This window comes from Mustela nigripes, chromosome 15 (assembly GCF_022355385.1).
Source record: "Mustela nigripes isolate SB6536 chromosome 15, MUSNIG.SB6536, whole genome shotgun sequence".
Classification (NCBI taxonomy): Eukaryota; Metazoa; Chordata; class Mammalia; order Carnivora; family Mustelidae; genus Mustela; species Mustela nigripes.
In genome coordinates, this window is record NC_081571.1 from 70,448,160 (window position 1) to 70,468,621 (window position 20,462).

Genomic DNA, 20,462 nt, shown 5'->3' on the forward strand with positions numbered 1-20,462 from the left:
TTTTTTAAGATTATTTATTTATTTATTTATTTGACAGAGAGAGAGAGAGATCACAAGTAGGCAGAGAGGCAAGCAGAGAGAGAGAGAGGAGGAAGCAGGCTCCCTGCTGAGCAGAGAGCCCAATGTGGGACTCGATCCCAGGACCCTGAGATCATGACCTGAGCCGAAGGCAGCGGCTTAACCCACTGAGCCACCCAGGTGCCCAACTGAGTGGATTATTTGAGGTACTCCAAAAACAATGTTTTGATCCATGAAACGAAATTCTGTCCTCTCCTTGACAATCATGGATCTGTCTGGTGCTAAGCAGATTTATAGCTTTCCAGAATAATGAGAAAACATCCACAATCGTGGCAGCCCAATAAAGAGAGCATGCTCTGAGTGGGGAAGCTGCTCTGGGGCCAGGAGGGCATGGTTAAAAAAAGAAAGACCCACAATAGAGCACCTGAAATTTGCTGATCTTCTGAGTTGTAAGAGTCAGCTTCTTAGCATTACCCAAAAAAATGAAGAAAGATTTCTAGGCAGAGACTAAGCTTCCCAGTGAGTGTCAAAGGAGACAAGCTCTGGAACGAATCTGAGTGAATATTATATTGCTCTCCCTCAATCCTGTCTCTCAGTAATACCAGCCAGTTTTTGCCAGATCACGCACACTGATAGGTGTGAATTTGAGTCCCTGCTGAGTTAGTCAGCTCTACGTGTCTTTTCACAGAAGGAAGAAGAAAAAGTCTCTGCGAGAGAAAGGACCAAATCACAAAAGCCAGCTTGTTAAAAATTGCTGGTGTAGACATGGAGTCTCTCAGAGACTTCCGCTCTGAGCTGGTACTATTTATTGTTTGTCTCTGACAGAACTCACAAGGAACTCAAGTGGAAATGATATTTTTCTTGGAATAGAGTCTATATCTACAGATTTAAAGAAAAATGAAAATATATTTAAAAATAGGAATACACAGACCAGTTTTTTTAGCCTAAGACAAACCCATGATTCCTCAGGAAGTTTCCAGATGAGCGTAAATGAATATAAAGGCATGTTGCGACATTTGACCTGCCTGAGTAATTTATCTTCTGATTTGTGACAACACTGTATACACGTTTGCATGCTCCTTTGAGTGAATTCACAGTGCTGAGCCATGGCTTATGATTTCTATCACCTTTGCCGTTGATTGACTATTATTAATAATTAGAAGCTTGTTTTTAATCAATTGTGGTAGCCAGCACTGGAATCCTATTTTAGAAAGCTAAATATATTTTTAAGAAAAACCTCTGGCTATAGCTTCAGGGGCTAGTTGCAGGAAGAGTAATATTAAGGCGTAGTATCAGGAGTGAAGACTTGCCTGAACTCTAGGAGGACAAAAAAGAGAGAAAAACAGAAAGTATCATTAAACGGTAATCCCACGATAATGTTCTCCAAGTAGAAATGTTCAGTGTGCTCACTTGTGACTGTTTTTGCATGACAAGGGGCGTTTGGTACCAGCTTACTACTGTAGCACTTGCAGAATTTTGTTTGTTTCTTCATTTTAAGATTTTACTTACTTATTTTGAGAGAGAGCATGCGCACACTTGGAAGGGCAGACGGGGAGGGAGAGGGAAAGAATCTCAAGCAGACTCCACTTGGAGTGCAGAGCCTGACATGGGGTCAGTCTCGTGACCTTGAAGCCATGACCTGAATGGAAACCAAGAGTCAGACACTCAACCGAGTGTGCCATCTGGGCTCCCTAGGACTTTCGGATGTTTTAAAGAGGTCGGATGACCCGCGCTTAACAACCTGGAAGGCACTCTTCTTTTTTTATGTGCATGACTGTGTTCAAACATCGTAAAAGGGCTGATTGTGGAAATTCAGGATATTGTTTAATGAAGGCACAGAACAGAACTCACAGAACTGTGGATTTCACGCTCTTGGCCTGGTCAGCTCTTTTAACCAGTGCATCTGAGTCCTTTGGGGCCAGTTTTTGTGTGCAGTTTGAGGGTGTTTTGTTCCCCTTTATAGCAATCTTCTGTTCTTGGGAGCATTTCTTGGTTTCCAGAACATAGTTAGTGCTCTACTACAGGGTGAGGTCTTATCCCCTGATTGTTCTGCTGAGGCTCTGCCTTGCTTCAGTGACCCCCTGGGTTTCCCAGAAAAGGCAACACAAGAGTGAGAAAAGAAGGGACCCCGGGGCAGCAAATGCAGGCTGTGAAAATGCCACCGTAGCCAGATCTGCAAATGAGCAAGTAGACCCAACATTCCTAATCTTCAGTGAGTGTTGCTCCTAACTTCTCCCAGCTGGCAGTCAGGGCCACTCTTCCGTCACTGCTGTGATTCACACCAGAGAGCCTACCCCTGCCCGGCCAGGAGTTCAGGTCAGTGACATGGCATGTAGAAACAAACGAGGCAAAACTCAGGATGGGCCCAGGCAGGACATGCCTCCTGCTTTCAATGGTGCAGTATGGCCTTGAGACCTAAGCCTGACCCTCCGCGCCTGGCTCAGGGGACTGGCTGTGGAGGGAGCCTGCCTTGGCCCTGCCTTGGCCCTTGTCACCCTCACTTCTGACTTTCCTGTCTCAGCCCTTCTGCAGATTCTACGTGACCAAAAGCGACCCCTTCCACTTGGGGTCTCCACTTCTTTTTATCGCCATTAGGTTGGGGGTAGCGTCCATCAGTCGTTGCCTTGAGACAGAAATCTATGGGCCAAAAAAACTTGAGAATCACTTCTTTATTTAAAAAAATCCCTATTCTTCAGAATAAGGATAGGCAAACATGAAAACGCACAGCCCTAACACTTTGGTATACTTTTGTCATTCCTTATTTGTTTTTCTGGGTGAGTGCTCTTCCCCTAAAAAGATTTCCTCTAGTCCTCCACAGCAAAAAGTGATTTCCTTTTTTGTTCTCCATAGCATCATTTGTATCCTTGGGTGGGGACCTGTCCAGTGCAGGAGCTGACTTGTGTATCAGGTGGATCTTTGCATCTGCTCAAGGCATCAGCAGAGTGCTGTGGATAGCCAGATGGCAATCTGTCGCTAAATGATGTTATTGATAAGATAGTTCTGTATCTAACACTGACTTTGTATGGTCTCTGTAGAGGAAGAACGTAACTTTCTCCCCCCTCTACTCTCCTGGGCCCTATAAATTAGACTGACAAAAGACAGATTAACGGGAGAAAAATAGAGTTGGTTAACACCCACATCATGGAGACCTGTAGGAGTACTCAGTGATGAGTAACTCAAAGGGCTGGTTAGAACTTGGGCTTATATGGCATCTAAATAAAAGAACACAAGTTCAGAGAGAGGTGACAAGACCAGAGAAAAGGACTTTGACCTTCTGGGGCAGCAGACTGTGGGAAGGCAGATCTATGGGGGAACTAATGGAAGATATGGATGGTTAGTTGAGTTTGTTATGAAGATCCCCCTGGTGTCTTTGTGTGTCCGCCTGGGTGGTACTGTTGTCTCTGGTGATTAACTTCTGTCCTTCCTGCTAGGCAGGGTAGGGGGGCTGGGAGGGACATCTTTACAAATCCATGTCCTGCTTTAAAACAAATGGGGAGGGGCGGAGAGCTTTTCTGGTATCTGCTTCTCCGCTGCTGCCTTCAGCTCAAAATAACCCTCATGCCCCAGTGGCCTGTTTGGGGGTGGCATATTCTGCCGTCCTTCAACACCTCATACATGATTTGCAAAGAAATGTTTATTGAATTGAATTAAACTGAAAGCAAAGGGAACCCACCATTTTCTGACCAGACTCTGCAAAATAATTTACCCTGCGCAGTGGACCAGCTAGATGGAACATTCTGGGAGCTTCAGACGGGCCTAGAGAGAAGGTACCAGCTGAGCCGGGAGGCCTGGGCTCCTCAGCTGGCTTTGCTTCTGCTTTGCCTGCAGGGGTCATCTCTTCTTCCTTTCGGGAAGTCAGAAAGATATAATCAAGAGGTGGCTAGAAAAACACGTCAAGGGAAGTTTAAAGTGTTATAAAGATATAAGGTGTTGGTACTTAATGTACTAGCTGCGGTAATAAATGTTTGCGATGAGCATTTAGACAATCTTGGCTCCTTGGTCTTAAATACTGCTTATGCCCCGCATACGTCCACCGTAACACCTGTACGCACTCCCTCGCAGGTACGAATTAGGAGCAGCTCTGTTTATCGGATGGGCAGGAGCCTCGCTCTGCATCATTGGTGGAGTCATATTTTGCTTTTCAATATCTGACAACACCAAACCTCCCAGGTATGGAAAAGAGACAGGAATGACCTGTTAAAATTATTGCTGGTGGGGCAAGTTAGAGATCGTTCACATGATTCTCAGAAATGTCCCAAAACTAGGATTGGTAAAAGTTTGGGACATATAGTGAAGGTAATATTAAATAAAATCAATACAGTGAATAGAATATACAGTTAAAGTGAATTTAAAGAAAAAACAAACCAAAAAACCCAGAGCTTTACCTTCTTACACTCCAGAGCCATTTCTGTGAGCAGAACTATAGGGCTTCCTGCGTAAACTTCACCGTTTTTATAATTTACATATAATTTATATATTATATATATTATATTTTATAATTAATATATAATTAAAAGCCTCATCACTTTCACATAGAGAATCCTGACGAAGGTCCTTCCAATCCCCAGGGTCCAGGAAGATGGGTTTTAAAAGAGAAAAACTGAGCAGATGAACAAGCCATGCGTTTCTTCTGCTGAATTCGCACTAACTGTTCAGAAATGACAGTGAGACAGTTGGGTGGGTGGGGAGTGGCGGCGCGAGAGAGGAAGAGAGAAAGCCCACTCCCGAGTCATCAGGGTAGGTCTGAAACTGCTGGGACAGAAGCAGGGGGTGATGGTTTCTGCTCTCCGTGTACAGGAGGATCTACCAGACTATGTTTTGCTTTGCAGGATGGGATACTCCTACAACGGGGCCACGTCCGTCCTGTCTTCTCGGACAAAGTATCATGGCGCAGAAGGAGATTTTAAAACCACAAACCCCTCCAAACAGTTTGATAAAAATGCGTACGTCTGAAAAGCACTGCTGTGAGCTGTCTCGAGTTATTGTACAAGTGAACTGTTCACAGAATGAGCCCCCTCTTCGAGGCTCTCCTCTAATTCACACTCCAAACTATTTTTAAAAACATGAATTTGGAGAATTTGCTGATTGTGTGGATGTCTATGTTCTAATCATTTTCTGTTGTGGCTTTCTATAAAAAAATAAACAGGTTATTTACAGGATTTGTACATATTTTGTACATTTATAGAACGTGAGGAGAATTTAGCACCAGCGGATCAAGTATGTGTAACGGAGCCTTCTCGACCATTCAGACGTGACATGCTTTGTCCCCCATTCCTGGTTTCTCTTCCTTCCTATATGAAACAGAAGGTGTGTAAGGAGCAGTGTCTTATGAGCAGTGTGGGGGAAGTCTGAGGCTGTTCCTCAAAAGATGTTTGGGTTGAATGATCAGGTTACTGGTTGTGTCGTGACGACTTCTAGTTTCTTACACCTGTTTGTCACTACTGTGATTCTCAGTGACCGCTCAAGGAAAGGCTAATGGGGCCAGGACATTGCCTGGCACGTCCACCTTAAAGAACCGCTTAGGCTTCTCTGATACAGAAAGCAGATTGAGGGCTGGAGTGTCAGCATGAACCTGGCTAGAGACGCTGGTCATGGTTGACTCGGGGAAGGATTCCAGAGCCTGCGTGGCGCCTGCCTTGCTCACAGTGACGGGTGAGTTCCGACGTGTCTCTCAGGCCCTGTGTGCACAGCCACTCTGGGTAATGGAGAGACCTACCCTTTTTCAGAGCACGTAAGTTGCCCCAAGGGGTCTCTGAACAGCGTGAAAGACTTAAAAGGGAAAAATCACGTTATTTGGAAGATGCTCAGTGGGAAGAAGAGGAAATGAACAAGTTTGTTACTAAAAAAATGATCTCTGTATTACATATATACATATATAATATGTAAAAATATATGTGAAAATATATAAATATGTAATATATAATTAAAATAATATGAATATAAGATATATATTATATATAATATTTATAAATATCTCTTCTAGGGATACAAATGCAATGAAAGCCACAAGGGGGTATATTAGGTGCTACAGGCCAATGTGGGGGGCAGGATTTTATGGGTGTGTGTTTAGAACCAAGTTTTTTTATTTCAAAGATGTGCTGAAGGTACTAAAGGTAATGTTTAGATTGTACTGAAGTGTTCTAGCTCCTGAAGAATTTAGGGAGAGGAGGGGGTGGTGAAAACACAGAAAAGCTCTGTTGGGAACCACTAGCGTGTTAGCTGTGCATCGGTGAAGGGAAACACAGGATGCAAAGACAACTGAAAGGAACCACATCTCCGAGGACAGCAGGGTAGGTTGAAAGAGAGGAGCTCAAGGAGTGGCTTTTGCAAAACAGACGGGCCGACTTAATTTAAATACTGGGTTTGCATAGCAGAGCTCAGCCCATTTCCGCACCCCTTTCCACTGAGTGTGGAGACGCGGAGCAGAGACCCGGGTAAAGCTTGCTCTTTTCACCTTCTAGTTGTATGGCTTTGGGCAAGTTACTTAATAATTCTACATTTCTCACACCTTCAGGATGAGGATTATGATAAATACTGTTTCCCAAAGTTGTTCTGATTAAATGAACAAATGATGCATGTTAAAAAAGCAAAATAGGGGCGCCTGGGTGGCTCAGTGGTTAAGCCGCTGCCTTCGGCTCAGGTCGTGATCTCAGGGTTCTGGGATCGAGTCCCACATCGGGCTCTCTGCTAGGCGGGGAGCCTGCTTCCCCCTCTCTCTCTCTGCCTGCCTCTCCGTCTACTTGTGATTTCTCTCTGTCAAATAAATAAATAAAATCTTTAAAAAAAATAAAAATAAAAAATAAAAAAGCAAAATAGGGGTGCCTGGGTGGCTCAGTCTGTTGGGTCAGGGCTTGGGTCGTGATCTCAGGGTCCGGGGATCGGGTCCCATGTCAGGCTCCAGCTCAGCGGGGAGTTTGCTTCTCCCTCTCCCTCTATCCCTCCCCTGCTCATGTACTCGCTCTCACTCTGTCTCAAATAAATAAAATCTTAAAAAAAAAAAAAAACACAAAATAGACCCATATACATCAATAAATATCTGTTGGAAAAGTGACTGAAAGAGTCCAGTGGCCTGTCTTCTCAGGCACGGTGTAGCTCTGGTGTGTTGCTCATTTCTCTCCTCCTATATGGAAATTTGATTTGGCATTTATTAAAGTGCTTACATAGAAAGTGAGTGCATGTCCATCAAACGGCCCCTGTGGGAAGTGCTGAAAATGTGCAAGTGGACAAGTGAAAAGGCCCCTTGGGGGAGGCGGGGGAGGGGCAGAAACACAAATGATTGTGGCTTCAGATCAGGACGTCGTGTGGCACAGCTAACAGGGCGAGCCGGACCTCCCAACAAGGTAAGTTTAGCTCCGAACTCATCCTTAGTAACTCAGCCGCAGTCCCAGTGAGGTAAGGGAGGGCTTTACTTGAAAGGTTGGCGAACTGAAAAGAGATCCAAGACCCAACAGACTGTTAGTTAAAATGTTACTTTTGGAGTGTGGGGGGTGGTGGGGACAGAGTACAGACAGTACCACAAAGTAAAAAAAAACAAAAAACAAAAGACAGCTTCTATGAACTTTCTGACCACTGACAATTGTTAGGAACAGAACTAATTAGTTTTGAGGTATTTTATAATATGGGTGGGCATTTGAAGAGTGGGGAAAAAACCCGACATACACGTATGAGTCCAGTAATGTCTCAATCTTTGCATATTCTGATAAATTAATTGACATTGAAAACAGCTACATTTTATTCATAAAATATCCAAGGTAAAGACTATACTGCAGAAATGGTATTTAACGTTCTAAAATAATTGTTTAATAACAACATGCTTACAAGGGCTCAAGTCGGAGTATGGTGCACATACTTCTGGAAAATGTATTTAACTTAGCCCAGCTCTATTTTTATAATTCTAAACTTATTTCTATATGAAAAATAACCAATCTACTCTTAAGATTTCACCGATTCCACTAATTCAATTTTAAGCGTACTAATGGAATTTTATAATAAAACACTTCCAGTGTGAAATGGACATAAGATATATTAAATAAAAAGTTTTAATTCAAACCGAAACCTGCTATAAGTTTTAAAAAAATTCACTTAATAATTAGTTGAAAAAATACACTTAAACACTAGAGTACTGTTCTGAAGAAAAAACTTTTTATGACTTCAAATGACATATTAATTTTAAGCAGCAGAAGTCAAACACCTCTATATGCTTCAAAATACTGTTGACAATTTTTGTGTTCCGATACTGAGTTAGGTGCTGTTATAGAGACCCTTGTTCTTGGAATCAGCTTCCGTGTCCTTGTGGGAAATACTGTAAGGCAGGAGCGGGGGGGTGGGGGTCTTGTGGGCAGGTCGCTGGGAACCTGCCGGTGTCTTCACCTTGACCCCCTTGAGGTGGTGGTTACACATCTGAAGAGTCGCTCCAGTCGGTCACTGTCACTAAGCTGCTTTTCAGGGTGCTGGATTCATCTTGAAGTCCTGTGGAAGGAGAGAGAGGAGGAGGAAGAGGAGCTCCAGTGATCAGACAAGCCTGTAAAAATCCGTCATTTGTTCCTCAGTGTCCAGGTCTGTTGGCTAATCCTCACGCCCCCGACTCCCACAGGCTTGGAGGAGGCTACAGGGCCACGAAATGGCCACATCTCCAGGGAACCACGAGGGACCCTTGTCTAGAGGCTTCCACTCAGCATCTCTCCTCTGTATCCAGCCCAGGGTCAGGATCCTTAACCGCGCTCAGGAACGTTCTGTTGCTACTGACTCTTGAGTGACAGGTGTGAAGAAAGAAGGAGAAAATTATAATAAGCCAAGGAGGAACTAAATGGTAGATATGGGTTTCCCAGGGTCGATGGGCTTCACTAGGAAGCACAGATAAGCTAGTGATGGGCACCATGTGAGAGCAAAGGCCCGGCTCACATTCTGGGGGAGAGGAAAGATGACTTGGAGAGCAGACGCAGCAATGGCTCGGCTTACAAAGTGATGTGGCGAGAGATCTCGCTGAAAATGGGAAGGACAGGGAGGTTTGCGCATATAATTTAAAGTAACAGATGGGGCGGGGCGCCGGGGTGGCTCAGTAGGTTAAGCCTCTGCCTTCGGCTCAGGTCATGATCTCAGGATCCTTGGATTGAGTCCTACATCGGGCTCTCTGCTCGGCGGGGAGCCTGCTTCCTCCTCTCTCTCTGCCTGCCTCTCTGCCTACTTGAGATCTCTCTCTGTCATATAAATAAATAAAAATCTTAAAAAAAAAAAAAAAAGTAACAGATGGGGACAGGAAAACACCGAACAGGAGTCCTGAGAGCTGTCCTGAGAGCAGAAAATGAGCCACAACCCCATCTGTCTTAGCAAGACATCAAGAGTTCAAGTCTAGGGGCACTTGGGTGGCTCAGTCATTAAGCATCTGCCTTCGCTCAGGTCATGATCCCAGGGTCCTGGGATTGAGGCCCAAATCGGGCTCCCTGCTCAGTGGGAGGCCTGCTCCTCCCTCCCCCACTCCCCCTGCTTGTGTTCCCTCTCTTGCGGTCTCTCTCTCTCTGTGTCAAATAAATAAACAAAATCTTTAAAAAAAACAGTTCATTTCTAAAGTTGATGAGCCTGGAATCTGTAGTCTGACTTACTACCAAGAGACGTGGTGGACCTCGGGGTGCCACACAGACCCGAGGGCGGGCGCTGCAGCTAGGGGAAGGGCGCAGACAAGCCCTTCTAGATGACCTTTCACCACGTGCAAGAATTACTTTGACAAAAATTACAAATCACATTTTATAATTTTAAAAACGAACTATACTGGGAGTTAAGTTACTGGACTTAGCCAGACCCTAGCACTCATCCAGGAACAATGTCAGCGCCTCCTCTCTAATGCATCCCACTGGCTACAGTGTTGCAAGAGAAATCTTTCCTCAAAGAAAATAAAGGGAAACATTTAATATGTAAACAGATTAACACAGGAAGACTGCCAGAAGAATGGCCCCATTCCGGTGTAAGATCAGAAATTTTAATTTCCGCGAGGCACCTGCATGTGGAGAGTAACTGTATGGGCATTTTCAGAAATAACATTAAAATTTAAAGACCAAAGTTTTGGTCCAAATTAAATACACCCGGGTTAAAGGACTCTGAAGAGGAGTAAGTGTGCACAAAGCATATGGTATTTGTTATACCAGCAGCATTTCTGTCCGATGCTGTTTCAACACAGTTTCGTTAGGTATTTTTAAAGAGGACACGAGTAACTGGAAAACGGAGAGCGCTTTAAGGCGCTCGAGCCGCCAACCTTCTGCATGTGGCCCCTTCAGATTAGATGCGCCCCAGGCACTTGGCACTTGAGTCGAATTTGCCTCATTCTTCGCAGGGAGAGGTTCCTTCCGTTCTCTCCCAGTTTTCTTGCCCAGAGATCCTTCCTCCTCTGAGGACGAGAGGTCCCAGTCGTCATCATCCACGTCCGCGCACTGAAAGAAATGCACAAAGGCGTGAGCGTTTCTTAAAGACGCGGCGCATGCGGGCGTCCCTTGGTTACTCTCTTGGCCAGACAGGGCCACTGACACCGGATGATCTGAAGCTGGGGAACCTCGGAGATTCCATGTCTGGTGATTTCTGGAGGGCAAGGAAATGGATTTGGAAATCTGCGCTTTGTAGGACGACAGAACCACCTCCTTGTTTCTTGCCTTGGAATTTCCATGTTTCCTACTTACTCTACCAGCCATGACTTTAGAAAATCTCGGAAACACTACGTTGTAGCAGTAAAGCTGGGCTGGTCCACAGGCAGGAGCTCTTACATCCGGGATAATCTGACCTTGAACCTCAGGTCAAAGCTGCTGGGAAGGTGTTGGGGACTTTCCTCCACTTTGGGAACAGAGCTTGGGCTCTGTCCTCGTCTCTCGGATACCTTTCTCTGCACACTCCAGCTCCCAAGTGGGGCTAAGCCCCCAGAAGTCCCCATTTTACTGTCAGGTCCTGCTGTGGACCCGGAGCCGAGGCCCAGGTTCTAGCCAGTCCCAAGCATCTGGGTGCAAATTCGCTAATACTTGGCCGCGTCAAGCCAAACACGTGATAGGAGTTTGAAAACCTGTAAAGCCTGAGAAGCACGAGATGCCTTCTTACCCACTGTCGTTCCAATATCCTGGATTCTCTACAGAATAGAAAGAAATGCAACCATCCTGCAGACAAGGTACGGTATATATCTCAGCGGCTGCCACTAAATATCTGTTTGACATTTTGCTACAAGAAGTACAGTTATTAAGGTATATTTGTTAAAAGATGAATCTCTCTGTATGTTTAGCGAGCAAGAGTGATTTTACCTTCAGTTCTTCTTTTAATTCTTTTTTGATGAACGCCTCAGCAACGTTAATCCCACCAGCTGGCTTATTCACATTTCTGTGATTTGAAACCGTCTTTTCAACCTTCTCCGTTAGTGTTTTAATGGCGGTTCCTGTGTGACCAACAGAAAATAGGTACGGTTTAAAAACTATATATATCTTTTCCGATTCCAAAATATCTTGAACAAGTGACTTTGAAAGAGTCTGAGCATTACAGATCATCACGTTTATTAAATTAAAATCAATTGATATATTTTGGGGGTTGAAAAAAGTTATATTAAGATGTATAACTCTTTTTAGAAAAGTCATGATCCCCTAGACCAGAAGCAGTAACATGTTCTTTTTTTTAAAGAATTCATTCATTTATTTGAGAGAGGGAGAATGAGAGAGAGACAGCATTAGAGGGAGGAGATCACAGGGAGAAGCAAGCAGGCTCCCCGCCAAGCTGGGAGCCCGATGCGGGACTCGATCCCAGGACCCCAGGATCATGACCTCAGCTGAAGATGGTCGCTTAACGAACTGAGCCACCCAGGTACCCTAAGGTTTCATTTGAAATCAAAGAATGGTGGTCTCATTCAAGCTGTGGTCAGAAACTTTAATTTCAGTGAGGTAGTCTGTAGGAGTAGAATATTCATGGGGGTATTTGCAAAAACAGTACTACTTTAAAATTAATTAGTTATATCTTATGTAATTATATAAATCTTATGTAATTATATAAATTATATAAACAAAAACAAATTTTATAAAATTATATCATTATAATTATATAAAATGATAATTATATAAATATAAATTGTATAGAGTACAATAAATGAATTCTATCTGATATGTTTAAAATATATAATTTTTGAACTGCATTAAACAGAATTTCTTTTTTTAAGAAATTCAGCCCCACTTCTCTTTAGCAAATGGTCAGCAGCCGCATACTTGGCTCTTCTGCTCCTTTAGAACCAACGCGTCTCCCCAGGCGGCCCGGGGTCTGAGAGCAGCCCTTCTCACTGACGCCCAGTGTGTGCGTGGGTTGCGTCCCTCCACGGTCATAGGATGATGTTCTCATCCCCAGTATCTCACAAGGTGACCTTATTTGGGGAGAAGGCCTTTGAAGAGGTCATCAAATTCAAGTGAGTTCATGAGGGTGAGCCCGAATCTGGTACCACTGGTGTCTTTATAAAAATGGAAAATTCGGACACAGATGCATGAACGGGGGAGGGTGATGGTCCCCTCCAAGCTGAGGACAGAAACTTAGACCAGATCTTCTCCGCATGGCCCTCACAAAGAACCAGCCTTGCAACCCTTGATTTTGGCCTTGTAGCTTCTGGGATGGAGACAAGAAATTTCTGTTTTGAGCCACGAGACCTGTAGTACTTTGATCCTACAGTCCTAGGAAACGAACGTATCTAGGCACCCCCAACTGCTTCGACTCCTTCCACCTGAGTGTCAATTAGCTGCTAAGCCCTGGCCGTCTTCCTTAGGCAGCCGTGGCTTCTGGGTTAGCCCCCTTTTCCTTGAGCACTTTCTCAGCCTCTCCTCCCAGTGCCTGGTGCCCCCACCCCGCCCCGGGGAACCACTGTTCCCAAACAAAATTTCCAGAAGGATTTTTAATGACCAGAGCTCACCTGCGGGCTTGGGAGAAACATCGGAGTCCTCGACTTCACTTCCCTCGGTCCAGTCCGTGTCGCTTCTGACCGTGTTCTTCGCAAAGGTACACCTGTTGCTTTTGGAGGACAGCGCAGGAAGCAAGTCCGGGGATGCGCATACCTGGATGATGTCATCACCGTCCAGCTCTTCCTCCGAACTGAACGGAGGGGTCCTAAACCAATGAAAACCCAAGGATTTGGGGGAAAGAAATCTTTTCTGTGGTAAAACTACCCCATCTTTTAAAATAGCATCATTACTTATAATTTACCTCCACGCTGCACTTTCCGGAGCGCTTTTATAGACTCAAACCCACTTGTTTCATCACATGAATTAGCACCCCATTTTAAAGTGGGGGGGATGGGCTGGTAGGGGGTGGGCATTAAGGAGGGCACTTGTTGCAACGAGCACCGGGTGTTGCAGGAGGTCACGAATCACTGGATTCTGCTCCTGAAACCAGTATTGCACTGTATGGTAACCAACTAGAACTTAAATAAAAAATTTAAAAATTTTTTAAATAAGGAAATTGTCTATGCATAATGTACATATGGCCGACAATAGTAGGTACACTTGGAAATTGCTGGGTGAGTGTTTTTTTAGCCACAATTAAAAAAGAAAAATTAAAGGTATTTAAAAAAATAAAGTGAGATGTTCATAGCAGTGTTCATTCATTCAAGAATATTCTTTGATCACTTAAATTTTTCCAGACAATGTTCAGTCATACTATGTCCCATGAAATAAGGTTCCTATGAGATTTTTGTACCTGAAAAATGCTTTTGAAAGGTCAATCATCTTATTGTCTCCATTATAGTCTATTTATACCATCCTTATTATCTATATAATTTATTTTGTCTCTATTATATATACACAATGCCTCAAGAAGAGATATTTATAGCAGTAATACCTCCAGAAAAAGTCGATGATGAAATTCAGTTATGATAAGATTAGTTTTACTTATAATTAATAACAATAATGTACCCATAATTTATTAAGTCCCCACTAAGTGTCAAGCCCTGAGGTCAAGCTCTTTTCTTTTCTTTTTTTCTTTGTAAAATATAAATCTTCTAATTTTTATTTATTTTACTTTTTTTTAAAGTAGGCTCCATACCTAATGTGGGACTTCAACTCATGACCTTGCAAGACTTGTGTGTTCCACTGACTGACCCAGCCAGGCACCCCTAAATCCTTTTCATATATCCTTTATTTATAGATCTGTGTTGTGAAAAAGGCAGCATCGCCCCATTGAACAGATAAGAAAACAGGCCTAAACAGGTAAGCAAGTGAATCAGTGGTACAAGTTCATGAGTGATGGATCTAGGATCCTTAGTATCCTAAAAGGGCCCAGGAGAGTAAGGTCTAGAGCCATTCTTGATGTCTGCAAGAACATCTGATTATACTCTCAGGGATCCAGCCACTAAAAGATGACATCATTCTTTGAATTCATCGTGCTTATTGAAAATCATATTGACACAGAGAGGGGAACAGTGGAAATGACTGGGGGTGGCCCCACTGCTTAGTGGGGGCCACAGGGTGATAAGGGCTATTGACTTAGAGAATCTGATGAAGACACAAAGACATGTCACAAAGGAATAATGAATGGTGACAAATGAACTGCCATGTTTAATAGGGTTTTAGTTAATCACAGAGCACATACCAATTTACAACAAAACGAATGTTCAGGGGAAAGAGCTTTTTAAATGCCCTCTCCCACTCCCAAGTACTCACGTAATAGTTGAAGACTTTCTGGGAAGATTATCTTCTATGATATTTTTCTTAATTCTAAAACACAAAAGAAAACGATTTCTAAATGGCAGAAGCAAATAATGTAATTTTCAATATAAATTTCTATGGAATGGGTAATTTTTCTTTTTGAACATTTGTTAAAGAGAATAAGCTACAAGAAATGGGCTGATACCAAGGACAGGCAGATAGGAACTGTATGCGTGGCGCTCTGCTGGGGCAGACGTTACTGTGGGTAGAATGTCTGCGTGGCCCTACAATCCATGTGTTGAAGTCCTAACCCCCCAGGGACACTCTCTGAAGGTTGGGCCTTTGGGAGGTAACTATGTTTATTAAAGGTCATGAGGCTGGGGCCCTCAAAAGGATTAGTGTCTTTTTAAGAAGAGAAAGAGGGATTAGACCTCTCTCTCTCCCTGCCACAGGGGGACACAGTGAGAGGGTGGGCCATCTACCAGCCTAGAAGCAAGCTGTCACCACAACCTCACCACACGTCATGCTGATTTCAGACGTCCAAACTCTGAAAGTGTGAAAAAACAGCTTTCTGTTGTTCAATCCACCCGGTCCATGGAATTTTGTTATAGCAGCCCAAGCCGACAGGGATAAACATGAGTACAAACATTTTAGGGTCAAAAATACTCACTTTGGGACAGACGTCCTATCAGTAAAAACAGGTCTTTGCCTTATCAGCTGTCTGCTTCTGGGAGGAAGCTGCACGGCCTTGGGTATCTCTCCATTGGAAAGGGTATCCGCTTGAGGAACGTACTTATCTGGAACGGTACCATCATTCATGAATCTCCATTGCCTTCGCGATCCGTGAGTGAAGAGCACAGGAAGATGCTACCATCTGTGCTGGCTCTTGATACCAAAAAGCTCTTGGCTTTAGAGTCCACATGACAGGCTTTTTTTTTTTTTTTTTTTTTTTTTTTTTAGATTTATTTATTTTAGAGAGAGAGAGAGAGAGAGAGAGAGCAGAGGAAGGGACAGAGGAAGTGAGAACATCCAAGCAGACTCTTGCTGGGCATGGAGCCCGATGTGGGAGCCGAAACCAAGAGTCAGATGCTCAACCCACTGAGCCACCCAGGCGCCCCACCCTTTTTTAGTATTAAAATTAAATCCAAGACTCAACCTATAACGGTCCAAACAGTACGAGACTTGCCAATGAAGTTCCAAAGTCCACAAACTGTTTAAAATTATAAAAGGCAACAGGACTTCTTTCCTATGTACAGAAATGACATGGTGGCCAGTGACGGGCTTACCTGAGGTCAGTAAGGTTCTCTCCTCAATTTTACAGCTGACCTCATGTTCAAGGAAGTCTCGAATCTGCTGAATGTTGGGTATGTGTCTCTCTCGTTCGTGTCTTGCTGATTCCACGGTTCTTAGCACCCTGCTGAAGTGATCGCTTGGAATTCCACGTATATCCTGAGGCAATACAATGTTAAGCTTATTAGCCTGGGACATTCTCCATCTCATGAGCGTTTGTCAGCATCAACGGTGCCGACCTTGTCCTCACTGCTGCATCCGAGGGAGGGGACGCCCCGACATAGAACACAGCATTCTGGCCTCAAGAGGAGCTCCCAGGGCAGTGGGACATAGAGGGGGTGTGTATGAGTGCACGGGACTGGTTAGTGGTACCAGGCGGTGAGCGCCAGGACCGAATGCACAGAGAGGGGTGTGGTGTGTGTGTGTGTGTGTGAGAGAGAGAGAGAGAGAGAGACCGTCTAACCAATAATGCAAGCTGGGCTGTCAGGACAGAATGAGTGCACAAGAACAGAACAGACATGCCTTCTTCTCTTCTCTGATCCTCTGTATTGAGAAAACAAAATACAACACAACCAGCGAACGTTCCCAAAATGAATGAGCTTACCGCATTAATCCCCAAGGTTTCCAGCTTCTCTAGCAAACTCTGCTCCAAGACGTTCCTTATTTCCTTGGTGAGGGAGGGGTTACTCTTCAAAGCTTTCCTTAGGTGGACCTTGCTTTGATTTAATTTCTGTTCGTTCTCCCTTCCTGAAATAAGGTTTACAAAGTGTGTTAAAATTTTAAATACATAAAAGCTCTAAGTAGAAAATGGCAAAACACCGCTTTTTAAAATAGCAAGCAAGCATTTTGTAATGTGATAAGGTTTTTGGATTGTTTAATCATTTATATGGTGCTGAAGTATCACAACTTTTAACAGTATCTTAAGTTGGCCTCAAAACATCGTCTTTAAAGACTCTTTCTTGGGCACCTGGGTGGCTCAGTCATTAGGCATCGGACTTCAGCCCTGAGTCAAGAGATTGGGGGTTGCTGGGATCCAGCTTGCATCAGGCTCCCTGCTGGGCGGGAAGCCTGCTTCTCCCTCTTCCACTCCCCAACTTGTGTTCCCTCTCTCGCTGTCAAATAACTTACATAAATAAAATCTTAAAAAAAAGTACTCTTTCTTGACCCCTTAACTGCATCATTATTAGATGAATAATGTAAGAGAAAGGTCTCTGCAGAAGCACAGTAGAAAAAAGGAGTTCTTTGGACATTCAATGGTCCATCCTGAAATTATTTTACTACTTTCTGAAGAATTCATCTTGCCTAAATCATTAGAATTTATGTATCATTTTTGAGGAAGCCTGATTTCTATTAAATAATGAAGTTTTGATTTAATAAGTTCAGTAGAACTTATTAATTTGATATTTTGAAATTGATATATTTGAAATCGGGAATTTGAAATTGATACAAAATTTCAAAGTGTGAAATGATCCCTCCCAAAATATGTACCAAGAAAAAGAGGATAAAGAGAGTGTTAGGAAAAGTATATTCTGTTTAAAACAAACCATCATTAAAAGCAAAGGAAAAAATAAATGGCCAGATTCTTCTAACTTTTCCTTCCCTGTTCCTCTTTCATTCCCCCACTAGAACGGGTGGCGTTCAAGAGCATTTGGGGAAGAGGAGTGACTACATGACCCTGGATGGAGTCCTGTGTCCAAGCAGAGGGAGGGCTTGATGGAAGAGGCTCCTTCCTGGGTTGTTCTGACCCTTTGTGAAGGTGCAAAGCCAGGTCTGGGAGAACACGATGACATTGCTGTCATTTGGAGTCTTTCCCCGAACAGGAGCGTTTCACCCCCACAAGGGTGGTGCCTAGTGCCTGTGCCGAGCTGGTCTGGGGCTGCAGGGCCCCAGTGTCACCCACCCCGCTAGATGGGAGTTGGAGGGACCCACGAAGTTCAGACTGACAGAAGATCCACAACAAAACGCCGCAATGTCTCAGACTTTCTCTAAACTCTCTAAAATTCCAGCAGTAAAGAATAGTTCTGTTCATGAATCCACACTTTTGCTGAGGGCAAAAGTAGTTCAATGAACTGCGTGTACATTAGGTAAGAGGAAAAATCCTGCATGTTAATGCTGTTCTATAATTTAGAACTGTGGTTTGAGAAACCGAAATTACAAAATTTTGTAGGATTATGCATTAGTAAAAAAAGTAATCCTGAATTTTTCATTCTCAGCATTCATGCTGCTTTCTCACCGATGTTTTCCAATATTCTGGAGCCACCTTAGAGAAAATGCTTCTGCTCCTGGTGGCTCAGCTGGCCAGGCATCTGGCTCCTGATTTTTGGCTCAAGTCATGATCTCAGGGTCATGGGATGGACTGAATCTCCGCTCAGTGCAGTCTGCTTGTTCCACTCCCTCGTGCTCCTCCCCCCCTCACCCCTGCCCCACTCACACTCTTTCTCTCTCTCTTTCAAATAAATAAAATTTAAAAAAAAAAAAAAAAAAAAAGCACTTCTGCCTTGGGAACAATACAGCAAAATCCGGAGGGCTTAGCTGCAGCCGTGGCCGTGTTGCAGACTTTGGTGACTGGCTGGCATTAAGTGTAGAAAACCATCTAGGGTGAGCAGCGAGAAGAGGTACCAAGAGATTGCCCAGGAGTCATCGTGCTACCACAGGAAGAGACACAACTCCCGCCCTGTTCACACAAAGGGAATTTTCGGGCCAGTGCCCAGGATATAAAAAGAACTACACAGAAGCACAGCCAGAGAGACTCCAGGCTCTGTCTGCTCCCCAGGACCCGGGTCAAGAGAACTGAATTTGTTTGCCGACTGGGTTGGGTTCACCCTCAGCCCTGATGATAATAAGCTCCTTCTGGTGACTGAGTTTCCCAAAATGACTGCAAATTAAACATTTCCCCTATTCTCAAATTTGCATTATATGTTGACGCTTGCTTTGGATTCGTTTATGGATAATGAGAAAACTCTTGGTAGGAAGGACTCTCACGAGGCTGGGGCTGGTCAGGGGGAACCAAAAGAAAGAATGTAGAATGGACAGGAAAAAAAAATGAAGTTTTTAATGTAAAGGTGGAATTCATTGCTGGAAAGCTAATCACAACGGAAGATTTGAATCAAAGTACGTCCTGCTCACCAAGATCAGTAAGACAACGGTTTCCCAGGCAGGTGGTCCAACATACAGCAGCCCACACAAGTGATCATTTCTAGCAGACGCACAACGTACCAGTTTGGGTGAACAAATAGTTACAGCACAAACCAAAGAGTGAAAAACAAACCCCCAAAAACAATTTCTGAGTCAGAAGGGACATCAAAATCTAGCAATCAGTCTTCTCATTTTTCACATGAGAATGAGAAAACCAGAGCGGTAAAGACACTGCTCCAACCCCCCCGCCCAAGTCCTGGACCAGCCTGCCTCTGTCCCCTTTGTTCTGTGCAGTAAACTGTGGAAAGCTGGAAACCTGGGCTTGAGTTCCAGCCCTGTCACTAATTAAGCTCAACAACTTGGAGCACGCTCCCCATCCCCCTGTGTTTTGAGTTCCTGAACAATGAAATGGCTTCCGAGACCCCTGCTGGTCCACATTCTAACATCCTATAGAACGGCAAGGTCAAATACGCCTCTCCAGGATTGTCAGAAGTGTTAAGGATGCAGAAATGGTCATGCACGCTTCTGGGTAACAGCCCCCATGCTGTGCACGCCATTGCCAAAATCCAGCTGTACAGGCATCATCTGCAAAATGTTAGCCCAGCCGAGGAACTTTCTGATGGCAATTTACGTGCTAGCGGCTTGCTGACTCCACAGAGCTCCTGAAGGACTCGTGGGGTCACTGGCTTCTGTAACAGCCTGCTGGGGACTCAGGCCGGTCTGGCTTCAGCTCTTGTCTCTGTCCCACTAGAGCTGTGTCTAAACACGTGGAGGGCGGCAAAGGTTATTTTCTTTCCCAGTCTGGTGCCCTGCATGTGGCAACAACAAATGAGGGTGTTTGCTGGCAGTGATCCCAAACTCACACCTTATGTGGACTGGGGAGAAGAATTCTACAACGCAGCCAGAAGGATGTCGGGGGTCTAAGTGGGGGCCCCGATGGGTGACAGTGGACTAAGTGAGGATGGTCTCTAGGAATCTAACAGACTTGTTTTTTTGGTTTTTTGTTTTTTTTTTAAATGAGTGTAAACTTGAGACTCTGTATACCTTCCTGGCGCATTTCATGGATTCTGCTGAAAATAAGATATTTGGTGTTCCAGACATCAATAAATAACATGTAGGAGGGAAAAAGCATATTACTTGAAAGCGAATGGAAAATAAACATTGCACAGATACAATGGACGTGCCTGAGTCACGTCTCAATTTGTAGCCCTGTTAAAAATAATTTGGGAAGGGGCGCCTGGGTGGCTCAGTGGGTTAAAGCCTCTGCCTTCGGCTCAGGTCATGATCTCAGGGTCCTGGGATCGAGCCCCACATCGGGCTCTCTGCTCAGCAGGGAGCCTGCTTCCTCCTCTCTCTCTGCCTGCCTCTCTATCTACTTGTGATCTC

General features: G+C 44.2%; 2 protein-coding genes across 6 annotated transcripts in view; one reads left to right on the forward strand and one right to left on the reverse strand.

Moving 5' to 3' along the window:
* Positions 1-5,177, forward strand: part of CLDN10 (claudin 10) — a 127,885-nt gene extending 122,708 nt beyond the window's left edge. For all 3 annotated transcript variants that reach the window (XM_059377849.1, XM_059377850.1, XM_059377848.1), the window contains exons 4-5: positions 4,081-4,188; positions 4,848-5,177. In XM_059377849.1, the coding sequence (XP_059233832.1) occupies positions 4,081-4,188; positions 4,848-4,971 (232 nt within the window). In that variant the 3' untranslated portion in view covers positions 4,972-5,177. The remainder of the gene's footprint in view (positions 1-4,080; positions 4,189-4,847) is intronic.
* A 2,857-nt stretch (positions 5,178-8,034) lies between these two features.
* DZIP1 (DAZ interacting zinc finger protein 1) overlaps positions 8,035-20,462 on the reverse strand; it is a 48,525-nt gene continuing 36,097 nt past the window's right edge. For all 3 annotated transcript variants that reach the window (XM_059377500.1, XM_059377499.1, XM_059377498.1), the window contains 8 exons: positions 16,546-16,688; positions 15,938-16,100; positions 15,322-15,448; positions 14,667-14,720; positions 12,923-13,116; positions 11,289-11,419; positions 10,265-10,439; positions 8,035-8,487 (listed from right to left, as the gene is read on the reverse strand). In XM_059377500.1, coding sequence (XP_059233483.1) covers positions 8,411-8,487; positions 10,265-10,439; positions 11,289-11,419; positions 12,923-13,116; positions 14,667-14,720; positions 15,322-15,448; positions 15,938-16,100; positions 16,546-16,688 — 1,064 coding nt within the window. In that variant the 3' untranslated portion in view covers positions 8,035-8,410. The remainder of the gene's footprint in view (positions 8,488-10,264; positions 10,440-11,288; positions 11,420-12,922; positions 13,117-14,666; positions 14,721-15,321; positions 15,449-15,937; positions 16,101-16,545; positions 16,689-20,462) is intronic.